Below are 14,597 nucleotides of genomic sequence, written 5' to 3'. Positions count from 1 at the left end.
GTTAAAAACTTTTAGAAGCAATCAATGTACTCACTCAAAGTGTTTGTTTTCCATGTAGATGTGTCATTCGTGTGTGTCGTGTAGAGAGTGTCTGTGAGCTATTGATATTTTATGTTTATATACGTTGGATTTTAAACGGATGGGGAAGGAAGTCGGTATAGAAAGACATTTTGATATGAGAAGTCGGCTCCTTTCGCCTCAAAGAACATCCTGCATATATTTGTAAAATTTAAACAATATGTAAAAATCCCAGGCTCTGAAGATGATCTCATTAAAGATCGAAACGTCGGCATGATAAAGAAAATGCTTTTCTAAAAAACTACACCCGACCGCATCTCATGATCTGCAAATAATTATTGGCTAACGGTCACTAAACACCACAGTTGTACACAAATATATTTGTAAAGAGATGCAATATTTATCATTTGCATATATCCAAAAGGGAACCATCAAACATTGTTGCTCTCCCAACTTTCTGAATAGTTATTTAAGAGCTATTCATAAGGAAGTCCCGAGGTCATCTACACATGAATTGCCTTACTGGGTTGTAAGGATGGGTAATGATGGACATTGATCAGGCTAATGTGTAAGGATATGAGATATTAATTTGGTTTCACTTATGTTTTGTAGAGTGTAGATTTCCGTCCAAATGATTTCCAGAGAAGTCGGAAGCGAACAGTGCTGTTTTAATTGTAATTTTATGTGTATTTGTCGGTTCCAGGTTAAGCGTGTGTCAAGATAGAACCTAAGGTAGAGTACACAGTCGGTTTTAGGGATAAGAATGTTGTAGAAAATTATTGCGTGAGGGTAAAATCATGAATATTCTATTCTTTGCAATATCTAAAAAAGACCCAAACCTCGCGTATTTCTTATTCTTTTCTTGAACACATATACGTTGGGAAAATATGAATACTTACTAAATATATAACTTCACTAGTTTTCTTAGTCCGCTTGACCAATTAATATCTATGAATTAAGGTTTTTAGTTGAGATAAAAAAGTCAAAAAATATATTGTTTTTGTTTAAATTACACGTCGGAATCACCATATTTCTCCAACTATTATGATAATGTAATAACTATGTTATTGTTATATTTGTCATTAAATTTACTAATAAATGTAATTTACTATTTTTCGTGGTCCGCTTGAACAAATAATACCATTCAATTAATTAAGGTTTAAGTAGAGATAGAAAAGTCAGTGTCACGTGCGGGATTCGAACCCACGACCTTTGGCTTGATACGCCGCTACTGTACCACTTGAGCTATCGTGACTTCGATCCCCTCGGGCACTAACTTCCCATCTATGGGAATCACCAACATCCCAATAAATGTAATATTTGTTATACTATGATTTAATGAAACCGTAATTTCCACCTCTTTTTTTAACAATTTTTATTTAAGTCGATTGATAATTAAAATTCTGTTGCAGGTTTGCTGAGGCTGCAGCAGATATACCAGAGTTTAAAGCCAGGCTCTGACTCGTTTCAAGTTGAGACTGTCAAGAGAATTCAAAACGCATCGGAAGCAATTGATTTCCTCCACAATTTAGAAGACCTAAGCAGGTAAATGAAAACATGGAAAAATTCCGTCGGACAAAGTATAAAATTTATATTTAAACACCTATATAAAAAAGTCATTATTCCCTGTCACCATCTGTTTCAACCCTAGTATAGATTGTAAAACTACTCTATGCCGTATAATCGGGCGGAAAGACCATAAATATGTCAGGAGCGATGGAAATAACATTTTGCGACCGTCTGAGAGTATGAAAAAAGCGTACTGCCTCTCTGGCTCGTGTGGGAAAGCGGGGGCCCACATATGCGGGCCTCTGACAATCATGCGACCGGACTTAGACGAAGCCTCACTCACTTGGATTACTTGTGTTTATAGCTCCTGGGGCTCCATGTCCTCAGACATCACTTCTTAGCCCGGACTGAGTTATTCGGACACATTCCAGCATTTCCATCCACTTTTTATAACCACTCTACTTGAACGCCTAGCCTAAAAGAAATACACTGTTTTAGGTGCATATAAATCGCACGTATGTTTTGGTATAACTTTCTATTTTTGGGGCATTGTATTTAGTATGTGGGTAGTCCATTTAGAAAATAAATAAGAACAATTCTAAAAACTGATGAAAATCATCAAATATACAATTAAGTTTGTATGAATCATATCTTTAATGATATAATTGTTCATAAAATATCAGGGAAACGCGACGTTGTATTTTTCTTTCGTCAAGCGTTCGATTAATGCATACTATTATTATAACTTTACCATTAATTATAATGAATTAAACAATTAACTAATATAAAAAATTCACTTCGAATATTCTAAATCATCCGTCCATTCTATACAAAAACTGTAATCTTTTTCTCGTTTTACTAGTCAATAAATAGGACCATTTATCCTAAATTATAAAAAATAACAAAATTAAATTCACAAAAATTGATAATTCCTTTATAGACATTTTTGTAAATAGTCCTATAACAGGAACAACAAATAATTAAACTATTAGTATTATTTGACGATTTATGGATTTATATTATTCTTGCCCGTGGAGGAAATTTGCAATATTTTTAAACGGCCAAGCTTAGTGCGGGAATAATAAATTATGGGCTGGTCCCATTAATGAATTTAATGCCTGGCGGACCCGTTGGACCAAATTCTGATTGGATTATTTCCCAGAACCGTATTGCTTTTGTCTTTTCGATTCCTCTTAAGGATTTCACTTCCATAATTCTGTGATCTATTACATTACAAGCCTCCCCTTCCCATTATTAAGCAGGCCGAACTTTATTAATTTCGCCGAAATTAGAAGAGGGGGAGCCGGGATTGTAGATTTTTCCCTTAACCATTTTACCACCCGGGGTAAATTTCGTTGTACGGTATTAATTTGTGATCTGGAACTAGATGAAGATGGATTCAACACGTGTCAATATTTGCTTTTATATTTTGTTATTCATTTAATTTATAAAAACTTATGACATAATTACCTACGTATTTCACTACTGTAAAAATATTTATTATATAGTTGAAACCGCGTGCCGTCCATAATGCTGTCTGGTTAAATAGTTTTTACATTAGCTGTGAAAGTTTAACCCTTTCTGGACATTTAAAAAGAGTTTTATAGAACAACCTGGTTTATCGTTGACTCTACTTTGGTTTCTGTGTTTTTCCGGGTAGGAGAAAAAAAGAAAAAGGGATTAGGATGGCTAAAGCGACCATTGACAACCACATAAACTCTTTCTTTTTTTTCTGTACTGCAATAAATAAATTACTGATATTTAAACAATGGAAGTATTTGTTGAAATTTTCCACCCACGTTGAGGTGTTAAAATTATAATATACTAAACCCGCATGACTTGCCAGTGTTGCGTAAGTGTTGCCTCTTAACGCCTACCCTACTACACAGTTTGGCCAAGCAGTAGGGACGTTTTAATAAGGTAATTTATTGTTGCTATCTTTAAATGTGATGGAATATAAAATTAGTGATTTTACGAGTGAAACATGTTCTTCAATAATAAATTTAATATATGGTTTTTGCCAAATGAACAAAAAAAAAAAGCCAAAATGCTAAATATATTTTCTTCAGAAAACCCCAGAAAATATTCTAATACTGAAATCTCATGATCATTGGGTGTATAATATCAAGTGCAAAATTCATTCTTCCTTTCTCTCTCTCTCTCTATCTCTCTCTCTCTCTCTATCTCTATCATTTCTCACTTCTTCTTCTCTCTCTCTCTCTCTATCTATCTATCTATCTATCTATCTATCTATCTATCTATCTATCACTCTATGTATCTTTATCACACACTTTTTCATTCACCTGTATATACTTTTTTTTTTACTTCCTACTTTCTACTTCTTCCTTATATATATTACTTTTTATACCTTTTGACTGGAAAAACCGAAAAAAAATTAAAAACAAATATTTTGTTTGATGGTTTATTGACATTTGTCATCCTAAATTTTCCTCGCTGTGACACCCTTTCTCTTTTTCTCTCTCACTTATACTCTCTATTTGCGCTAGAAAAACAGAGAAAATTCCAAAATGTAATATATTAGATATACTGGTTTAATGACATGCGAGATCCTAAATAATTCTATAACAGTTTATCTTTTAACTAACTTATCTTACTCTCTCACTCACTCTCTCTCTCACTCTCTCTCTCTCACTCTCTCTTTCTCTCTCTCTCAATTCTCTCAAAGTTACAATATATCACTTTTACACTCCTCCGTGAGACTTGTCTACTTCTACAATGAACCTGTTCCTCAATCCGTCAGACTTAATTATTTACCCCTTACATTTAATACAAGACTAACTTTTTCGTTATTTCTCACTTAACCGACAATCAAAATTACCATTAAAATCAAAACTTTCTACATACACATACTCAAACATTTTTAGATGTAGGGGTACCAAGTTTATGGATCGGCCAAATATTCCAATATTCAAAGATTACCAACTTTTCAATCCAAAATTTTGAAGACTAATTATTTCTGCCCATTTTTACTTAAGCAATAACCAACTTCACGGAGATCTTCTCATGCTAACAGTTTTTTCATCCATCAAAACATATTACAGACGTTTTCATAGCAAATAACAAAATCTCGCACATAAAATACGATCAGGTCATTCCCCACAATTACCACGTAAGCGACTGAGAAAAATATGGATAACAGATTTCTTTAGTAATTACTATAATTTTATTAATCCAGAGTGGCTGCCAGAGGATAGCTTTCTCTATAATCCCCGTAATGTCACAATCATAAACGGCAATCCTGGTTGTATTTTATTCATGTATAGTTGTAGAAAAATATAAATGACGTAAAAAATATAAAAGTCTTTCCATATAACTAAAATAATTTGTTTCCAATCATTGAACCTATACAACAATAAAAACGCTTCTAAATATATTAAAATAACCTAAAATTGTATTTTCTTTAGATTTTAAATTTTTTCGCAACCAGGTAATATAAAATTCTATAGTATAAAAAAAATTGAAAAATGGCAAAAAGGAGGGAAAACTCAAAAGGTGGGGTTGAGATAGGAAGTTGATGTCTGAGTGGATCGAGTTCAGGATAGCTCAAGTGGTAGAGCAGCGACGTATCTAGCCGAAGATCGTGGGTTGGAATCCCGCTCGTGCCATTGACTTTTTTTATCTCAACTAAAAACCTTAATTTATTATTAGTTAAGAAAGAATAGAAAAAAATATAAATTAGTGAATTTAATATAAAATTCGTTTTAAAAGTAATTCAACTTATTTGAAGGAAACCGTTGGTTAAGAAATGTTCTTACTTGCAAGACAACTGATTGAAAGAAGAAGAGAAAAATGTTTAACATCTTAAAAGCTTATAACCAAGTCGTTTTCTCTGCCAAATTCACAAGTTAAAAAAATTTCTAGCGTTTTGGCAATTTTCTCTACGACACGATATATTGACTATCGAGTACTATTTACTTTAACGTGGAGGATTTAATGAGCGATCTTTATCTGCGTCCGATGGCATTATCGCAGCGTGTTTTCCGTTGGAAAGTTTCACTTTGGAACTAACGAGGAAAACTTTCTATGCCAAATCGGGATCTTCACACTAAACCGTGTAACAATAATTTATTTTTTTAACCTATAGTAAAGGTCACTGTTAATTCAAATTTCAAAAGCTTTTTGTCGAATTTTGCTTATAAATTTATATGTGTGGTGATTAGTGACTGTTAATCGATATTTATGTAGAAATCGTGAGATGCGTTCTGGTGTGATGTAGGTTTCAGAAAAACATTTTTTTTATCGTGCCAACGTTTCGATCTTTTATTGAGATCATCTTCAGAGCCTGGGATTTACAAAAAAAATTTGTAAATCTCAGGCCCTGAAGATGATCTCAATAAAAGATCGAAACGTTGGCACGATAAAGAAAATGTTTTTCTGAAACCTACATTACACCAGAACGCATCTCACGATTTCTACATAAATATAAATTTATAATTATTTTCTGCATAATATTATTTGCTTTGCCTATAGAAAAATAAATATGAAATACATGAAAACAGATGTGAAAACACTTTTAATTAATTGACTTTTTATTAGCTTAGATTCATTATAAAGTCGGTTATAAGAGTAGAAAGGAGAGATGAACTATTTTATTAGTATCGTAGTCACAATTAAATGCTACATAAAACCTAGAATCGTCATGGGCATTCATGACGTAGTAGTGATAAGGATGTTGAAGATTAGGATGGGCGAGTGGGGTAAAGCATCACTAACCGACTCGGAGCGACCATAACAGTTACATTATCCGCATCTCATGCATTCACAAGTTCGAGGAGGGCAACGGTTAAAACATCATCCTTTGGCTTCAAGTTAAGCAGGCCGTAAGTGCATTAAGGGGTTAAAACTAGAGATTTGTAACGAGCTCCGCGGTCTCTGCGTTAATATTTAAACGGGGCTTTCGCCGTTTCCAACCTCGTGTTTGACGCGCAAGAATGGACAAACTTGCGCGCTGCAGTTAATCGGCTCTATTTCTCACTCTCTCACTCTGTGACGGAAAAACTTAAAAAATATGCCAAATACAAAACATTCGTATTTTCGGTGTTTAGACATGTAAGATCCTAAATACTTCATGTCCCTTCCTCTCTTACTCATTCTCTCCCCCTTCTCTCGTACTCTCTCGTTATACCACTTTCCCCCCTTCTTTATATTTATTTATATATATTAGATAGATCGATTGATAGTGCCTAGAAAGATCGGTAAATAAATATATTCATTCTTTTGTTTACAAATAATTTACATAAGACTGGCCTTACATAATTTTATATTCACTAGTTTTCGTGGTCCGGTTGACCAATTAATATCTTTCAATTAATTAAGATTTTTAGTTGAGATAAAAAGTCAGTGTCAAGAGCGGGATTGGAACCCACGACCTTTGGCTAGATACGCTTATTAATTTAAACTTTAATTAATTAAAAGATATTATTTGGCCAAGCGGACCACGAAAACTTGTGAATATTAAATTATGTAAAGAGCAATCCTATTTAAATTATATCCAAACAAAAGAATGTATTTATTTATTACGACTAGTGAATTTAATAAGTTAAATGAAGTATATCTTCACTAAAGCTCTCCGTGGCCATTTCATTTGTCGCCGAAAATCAAATAGATTAGACGAAATTTGAAAAATGGCAAAAAGGAGGGAAAATTCGAAAGGTGAGGTTGAGGTGGGAAGTTTGTCCTAGTGGATCATGATAGAGATCAAGTGGTAGAGGAGCGGCGTATCAAGCCAAAGGTCGTGGGTTCGAATCCCGCTCGTGACACTGACTTTTATCTCAACTTAAAACCTTAATTAATTGGTAGATAAATGTATATGTAGAATCGGAATCAGAAGTCAATTTTTTTTCAACGTATGTTACGTTTACAGTGCTCAGCACAGTTTTTGCTTCAAATTGGAAGGTATCATTTTTTTAAAGAAGATTTTACTTAGGACTCTTTTCTCATAGAGTTGGGCGTTTAAGGGTTATTGAGTTGTAAAAAAAAAATTCAAATTTTATTTTTCTTAATCGTCATTAATTTACCGCGTAGTACCTATATTATATTAATCATAGTCATTTATATTTTAAAATGGGTGCCATTTATCTACATATGCAACATCCAAATATAAACAAATTGCCAATATACAAAAACTTCTTCACTACCCCTTTAACTTTCTGGTATACTCATTTCCCCTTTCACTCTTTCTCCTCTCCCTCACCCCTCTCACTCTATCCTAAGAGTTTTCTGTTCACATTTATGACGAACGACTGAGTTGGCAGCACACATTAGTGTGATTCAGTAATTCTTTTTATTATTATTAATTGTACATGATATCAAAGTTATAATTTCCTTTATAATTGTGTTTCAGATGGACTAACAAGTACGTTGTTCTCGACTGTCCTACGGATATGGCAAAGGAAATTGTAATAACGCACGTACGAGATATAACGATGGGGAAAAGGACATACCATTACCTCCTTAGTGGTCTTGTAAGTACAGCCAATATTCTTTATAGAACTGGGTAAATATTTCTCAACGAATAAATATAACAAAAATCCGTACTGCGCGCATTTTTCCATTGGAGAAAAACCCAAAGGAATTCATTCGACTGTCAGATGCAGATAGAGCCTGGACGAATAATTGCGCTAATCTCCGCCATTCAAATTTACCAAATGTCAAGGCTCTATCAGAAAATATTATTTTTAAGAATTTGACAAAGTACTTCGGGGTTCGTTCAAATTTTTAAAATAACAAAGATTTCATGTAAATATGTGTGGTGTTTAGTGACCGTTAATCGATAATTATTCAGAAATCGTGAGATGCGGTCTGGTGTGATGTAGATTTCAAAAAAACATTTTTTTATCGTGCCAACGTGTCAATCTTTATTGAGATCATCTTCAGGGCTTTTTCTGAAACCTACATCACACCAGACCGCATCTCACGATTTCTGAATAATTATTTCATGTAAATTTAGCTGTTTTCGATGTTTCTAATATTGTTATGATTTCTTAGATAAAGAATAACCCGATGCATTTTGAAATAACAGCATTCTCTTTTATTCATATTCATACCAATAGAAACATAATTACCTCCCAATAGGGATCGCAATCTTAAATAATTGGTTTACGGCTTCGGGAGAATTGCTTCGTTAAAATTGCAATTAAAAGTTGTCCATAAGAACCGAGAGGAAAGTTTAGGTGACGGGAAGTGATAGGATAATCAGTAGGGCAGGACGAAAAGAAGAATAGCTTTATTGAACCGAATAACCAAGTTATATAATTCTTATCCCACCCGTGGGAAATCAAGTTGAAGCCGGATCAAACAAATCTTGGACCAGCCCATCCCAAAAACGTATTATTCATAGTCGTCATGAACCCCCACCAGATCAGAAAGGATTTATTTTATGTATTCCTGAGGTTCACCTGATTTACTCGATATCTGTCCGTGGGTCATAAATTTTACGCCGACATTGCCGGCGAAATATCGAACGAGAAAAATCTCCATAGGAAAAGTAAAATGAAAGGGGAAAAAAATAAAATCCCGCTATTACATTATACCGATATAAATACAAAAACCAAAAAATAGTTTATCATTTAGCTCGACATGATAATTATTTTACTATTTCAAAATGGCGAAAATTAAAAAGTACAGTTTAAATAAAAAAATTTACTTTTGAAAACATTACAATATGTCTAAGAAAAATGTCAGAAAAACTTAGCTTAACACCCGGTGGTTCTAAGCTAGTTGAACTGTAATCCAGTTTGAATTTTAAAAGTTTTCAGTTTCTTTTAAACATTTCGATGTTATCCTAAACTCCCTCTGGCTAAATCTGTATTGTGCTTGAAAAAAAACTGTCTTGGAGGGTTCCTTATCGTTCACGACGCTGTGAATAATGAAGAAGTGGAGTGGAAAAAAATCTCCCCAGCCTTATTGGATAAATTAATTGCCTATCAGTGCGACGAATCCAAAAGAATTAGAGAAGATCATCTCGAATATTGAGTCAGTTTTATAATAATATTTCTTTTGAGGAAAAGTCGAAGGTTTCTCAAGTAGTCGTCTAGGTTTTTCATTTCACTGTTGAGAATTTTAATATATCTTAATAATTTTAAATTTATTTAATGAGACGTTACTAACAGTGATAGTATGAGGATCTCACACAACAAGTTGATGAATACCAGCATGTCATTATTTATTATTTATCTTGTTAAATTTCAGTAGAAAATACTGTACAGCGGTAAATTTTAGTTTAAGAACGTTCCATCACTTCTGGAATCATTAATAAGGAGCGCCGGGTTGCAGGTGGCCAGAAGGTAAATGGTACTTAGCTCCACTAGTGTTACGAAAGTTTAATTGGCCCAATATAGGAAATGTCAGAAACTTTTGTGGTGTAAAAGAAATTTAATTTACGAAAATTCGCCTTCAGAAACAAGCTAATTATTTATTTCAAAGTTATCATTAGGTCGCGGAATTTTACTTCATTGTGGGATTTTCTACTTTGATTATGATGTGTGGTGATTAGTGACCGTTAATCGATAATTATTCAGAAATCGTGAGATGCGGTCTGGTGTGATGTAGGTTTCAGAAAAACATTTTCTTTATCGTGCCAACGTTTCGATCTTTATTGAGATCATCTTCAGGGCTCAAAGTGTTTGTCTTCTGTGTAATTGTGCCATCCTTGCGAGTCGTGTTGAGAGGGCCCCACTTGGCGAAATAACGAAAATGTTTTTCTGAAACCTACATCGCACCAGACCGCATCTCACGATTTCTGAATAATTATTTGATAATGAAATTTGAATGAAAGTATGATATTTAAGAAAAGAATGAACAACCTGTCTCCGTTTTCAGGAAGCTCTAAACACTATTAAAATTAAAAAAAAAACAGTCAGAAACATATGTGGAAAAGCTCGCAGCCGCGCAAAATCTATAAATACTCTATCCAGAATTGTGTCTTCCTGCTCTGCATGTTTTACAAGATTGGGTAAATGGTTAGATGAAGCAGAATATTTTTGCGAGAATTTCTACCAAATCAAGGGTTTTATACCAATTGATGATGATTATGTTACATCAATTGAAAAGGCAAAACATCTAAAGAACAAATACACTCATCCGTGATTTTTCACTCATTTCTGCTAATACCTGAGTATTGCTCATACGTACAAAAAATTCAAACCCAAAAACGTCAATTATTGACAGTATTGGTGTAGTTGAATCATAAAATCATAAACTTTTGAAACGAGGTTCGGAAATAATATTTTTAAAAAAAGTCTAAGGTGCGCTGCTGGAAAACCCTGTATTCTGAGAGGTAAAGAATTTCTGAACATCTCTGACATCTTGAAAAGAAGACTTCATACGTAGAAATTAATTTCAACATAAAGGAAATTTCATTGTTAAATTCTCTATAAAAAATGAGCATGCAAGTATATGTAGATAAGTGCTCCTTTAGCAGATACTAATCTATTTTAATACCTGAGACTAATTTTGAAATCATATTATCATATCATTCCAAATAAATTTAAAGGAGGAAAATTACAAAATCATCCTACGTCAGCAACATTTACATGGTATGTCATATGCCATAAAAATGAAATAAATGAAATAGCAAAATGTTGTTTTTATCATTTTTGGTTTTAACTTGTTTGAGGGTAACAAAAAATCGGAAGAATATGATAGCAATTTCAGGATTTTTTTTATATTGATGGTTTTGTATGATTTTTGTATGATTGAAAAAATTAATAGAGGCTTTGTTTCTGGCTAATTTTTTTAACTTACGTAAGCAGCCATAGCATGGGCCTTGTACATAATAAAATAATTTATTTGTAACCGAGTGACATGCAAATTATTCAGAAATTTTTTGTATCAAGAAACAAATTTGATATTTCATTGTGCATTACAAAGAACAAAATAATATATCTATGATATCTATGAAATGACAATCCACAAGGAACATAACAAGATTTAGAACCTTGCAAACTACACGTAATTGTTTTCTATGGTCATAAATTTCAAAACAAAAGATTTAAAAAAAACTAAGTCTCGAGGAGTTTTAATTTAGTTCCTTTTTATTTTCTCACTTACAATGGCAGAAATCTCGCAGAAATAGCATACTCTGAAGGAAAATATTCAGCGTTTTATGAGTTGTAGGAACTTAGAATTTGGATAACATTTAGAATAGTTACGCGTTTTCAGCGAGAAAAAATTGGTCCCAGCAAATCTGGACATTTCATGTTGTTTTTTTCCAGAGTGCATGAAATGTATCCGAATGTTTTAGAATTTAATGGCCTATCTTGTTGGCAGCGTCATAAATTTTTGAACAGGTTTTTGTATTCTAACCTTCCTGAATACAATATTGCTGTAGTTTTTTCTTCGTAAATACACAAATCTATGGATATATACCAATCTTGAAAAATATATAAAGCAAAGGCAAATAAATACACAAAATGGAATTTCGGACTCTTAGAAGAATTACATGGCAAGAACTCTCGTATACGTGTTTAATATTCGAACTTGTTTCACCGGGAAACTGTTTTGTTTCAATTAGTCAGTTTTTAAGTCCGTTGCATGACTGGTTAAACTTAAATTCACCGTGTCCGACCTGATTACCTCTCAAATTCTGTAACACCTTACACAAAAGTATGTTATAATCATTACCTAACCATTTAATTTATTTCTCTTCTATATATTACCTTTGTTCCTATATTCTGAAATAACATCCGTATGTTTTCCCAAATCTGAAAAAAATACATTGTTCAACTTTCTTTATTGCAATTAGCCTGTTAACGATTCTTGAAAAAAATTATAGAAGGAATCCTCCAAGCCTAAATTTTTATAATAAGATCTCTGACCATCAGATAGTCGCAACTGTCGCTCAGTCATTCAGCAATGTTGCCATGATTTTCATTATTTCTCTTTTGAGTTGAAGGAATAATAGCTTAGGGCCTTTCTTTATGTGTCTCAATCTTTTGGCGCCCGGACATTTTTTGCTCAAAGTCGTCTTTCTTTTTGCATTACTTTTAGCAGCTACTTCACTGACGGTACATTCTAATTACTGACTAGTCTACACCTTCCTACCTGAATTTCCTTTGCAGACGATACAACGACCCTCTGCAATTCTGGCTATGTCGTTCCCACTCGAAACTTTCAGCATTACCTTACACCACTACTAAATCCTAGTGTGCAAAGTAAATAATGATTTTTACAATGAAATTAAACAGGAACTCCGCACCCGAATTGTTAGGATGTCCGACCCTCGGTTCGTAGGCTCCTCATTAGTGGGTCCGATTCCCACCCTCACTCCTAACATTTTTGACGCTATTCCGCAACCCAAATACTTCATCAAATATACCAAGGCTTTGGCTAATATGCTAGACAATAATATCGTCATTATAAATGACAATCTGCGGTTCACAAGCATTTTTCATTTGGCAAGTAAGATTTAACCGTCAAGTTGTAATAGCAAGAAAAATACTATTTCACGATTCTTCTTGATAAACTTACCTTTTGCAAATAAAACGGTAACTAATAATATTTTAGTGAACTAGAGATGATTGATTATACGGTCTTGTATAGCTAACAGACATAGGTTAGGCGAATTCTGTTGCATGACCAGTTTTTGTTCATACTCTTTCATCCACCATTCTCACTAATAAATGCATTTACCCGAAAAAGTAAAAGATAAAAAATGCAGATTCTAATTTTCCAATCTTGTTTATATATATATATATTACAATGAAACTTTTTTTTCAATCAAATGAAACCTTTTCCCAAGCAAATAAAACCTTTTTTCAACCAAATGAAATTTTTTTTTCAATGAAATGAAACTTTTTTTCAGTCAAATGAAACCTTTTTTCAACCAAATGAAACTTTTTTTAAAAAGCAAAAGAACTTTTTTCAAGGAAATGAAACCTTTTTTCAAATAAATGAAACCTTTTTTCAACCAAATGAAACCTTTTTCCAAGCGAATGAAACCTTTTTTCAACCAAATGAAACTTTTTTTTCAATCAAAAGAAACCTTTTTCCAAGCAAATGAAACCTTTTTTCAACCAAATGAAACTTTTTTTTAAATCAAAAGAAACCTTTTTCGAAGCAAAAGAAACATTTTTCCAAGCAAATGAAACCTTTTTTCAACCAAATGAAACTTTTTTTTAAATCAAATGAAACCTTTTTCGACGCAAATGAAACCTTTTTTCAACCAGCTGAAACTTTTTTTTCAACCAAATGAAACTTTTTTCAATCAAATTAAACCTTTTTCCAAGCAAATGAAATTTTTTTTCAACCAAATGACTTTTTTTAAAAATCAAATGAAACCTTGTTTCAAGCTAATGAAACCTTTTCCCAAACAAATGAAACCTTTTTTCAACCAAATGAAACCTTTTTTCAACAAAATGAAACTTTTTTTTCAACCAAAAGAAACTTTTTTCCAAGCAAATGAAACCTTTTTCGAAGCAAATGAAACTTTTTTTCAGTCAAATGAAACCTTTTTTCAACCAAATGAAACTTTTTTCAAACCAAATGAAACTTTTTTTCAATCGAATGAAACCTTTTTTCAATAGAATGAAGCCTTTTTTCAAGCAAATGAAACCTTACATCAAGAAAATGAAATCCAAACATTACGGTGTTTTATAAAAAGGCACATGTAATTCGAATGTTAGTAATTTATGCATACATTTTCATTGCCTCAAAAATGCATTTAAAGTTTTGTAATTCAAATTCAACAAATTCAATATAGGAAGATTATATATACATAAGGAAGATTATAAATATATATTTTTTTAAACAGAACCTGTCATGGCTAAAAGGTGCAAAATATCGTTAAACATAACAAATCTTTATTATGCTGGAGTAAATTGAAGTCAGTTAAATTATCCTTATCATTGTTATCCTTAGCGACAGCAGTTCATAGTCTATAAAAAGTGTCAACATTCTTCTTTTTTAACTACAAAAATTAATTACTCTATTGACAATTATTCAAAAGGCACTCAGGCCAAAGTTATTGCAGGTGAATAAAAATCGGATTATTCCTCAGTAAAGAACGAAAGAATGGAAATTAACGACAGGAAAGAAGTCGAGACATAGTT

At 32.7% G+C, this 14,597-nt stretch overlaps 1 protein-coding gene across 1 annotated transcript in view; it reads left to right on the top strand.

The window, feature by feature from the left end:
• The first annotated feature begins 1,435 nt into the window (after nucleotides 1-1,435).
• LOC106666197 (glutamate receptor 1) overlaps nucleotides 1,436-14,597 on the top strand; it is a 127,508-nt gene continuing 114,346 nt past the window's right edge. The window contains exons 1-2 of the mRNA XM_024227765.1: nucleotides 1,436-1,563; nucleotides 7,892-8,012. Coding sequence (XP_024083533.1) covers nucleotides 7,932-8,012 — 81 coding nt within the window. The 5' untranslated portion in view covers nucleotides 1,436-1,563; nucleotides 7,892-7,931. The remainder of the gene's footprint in view (nucleotides 1,564-7,891; nucleotides 8,013-14,597) is intronic.

This window comes from Cimex lectularius, unplaced genomic scaffold, assembly GCF_000648675.2.
Source record: "Cimex lectularius strain Harlan isolate CLEC.00 unplaced genomic scaffold, Clec_2.1 scaffold114, whole genome shotgun sequence".
NCBI lineage: Eukaryota > Metazoa > Arthropoda > Insecta > Hemiptera > Cimicidae > Cimex > Cimex lectularius.
This window is presented reverse-complemented; position numbering and strand designations above follow the sequence as displayed.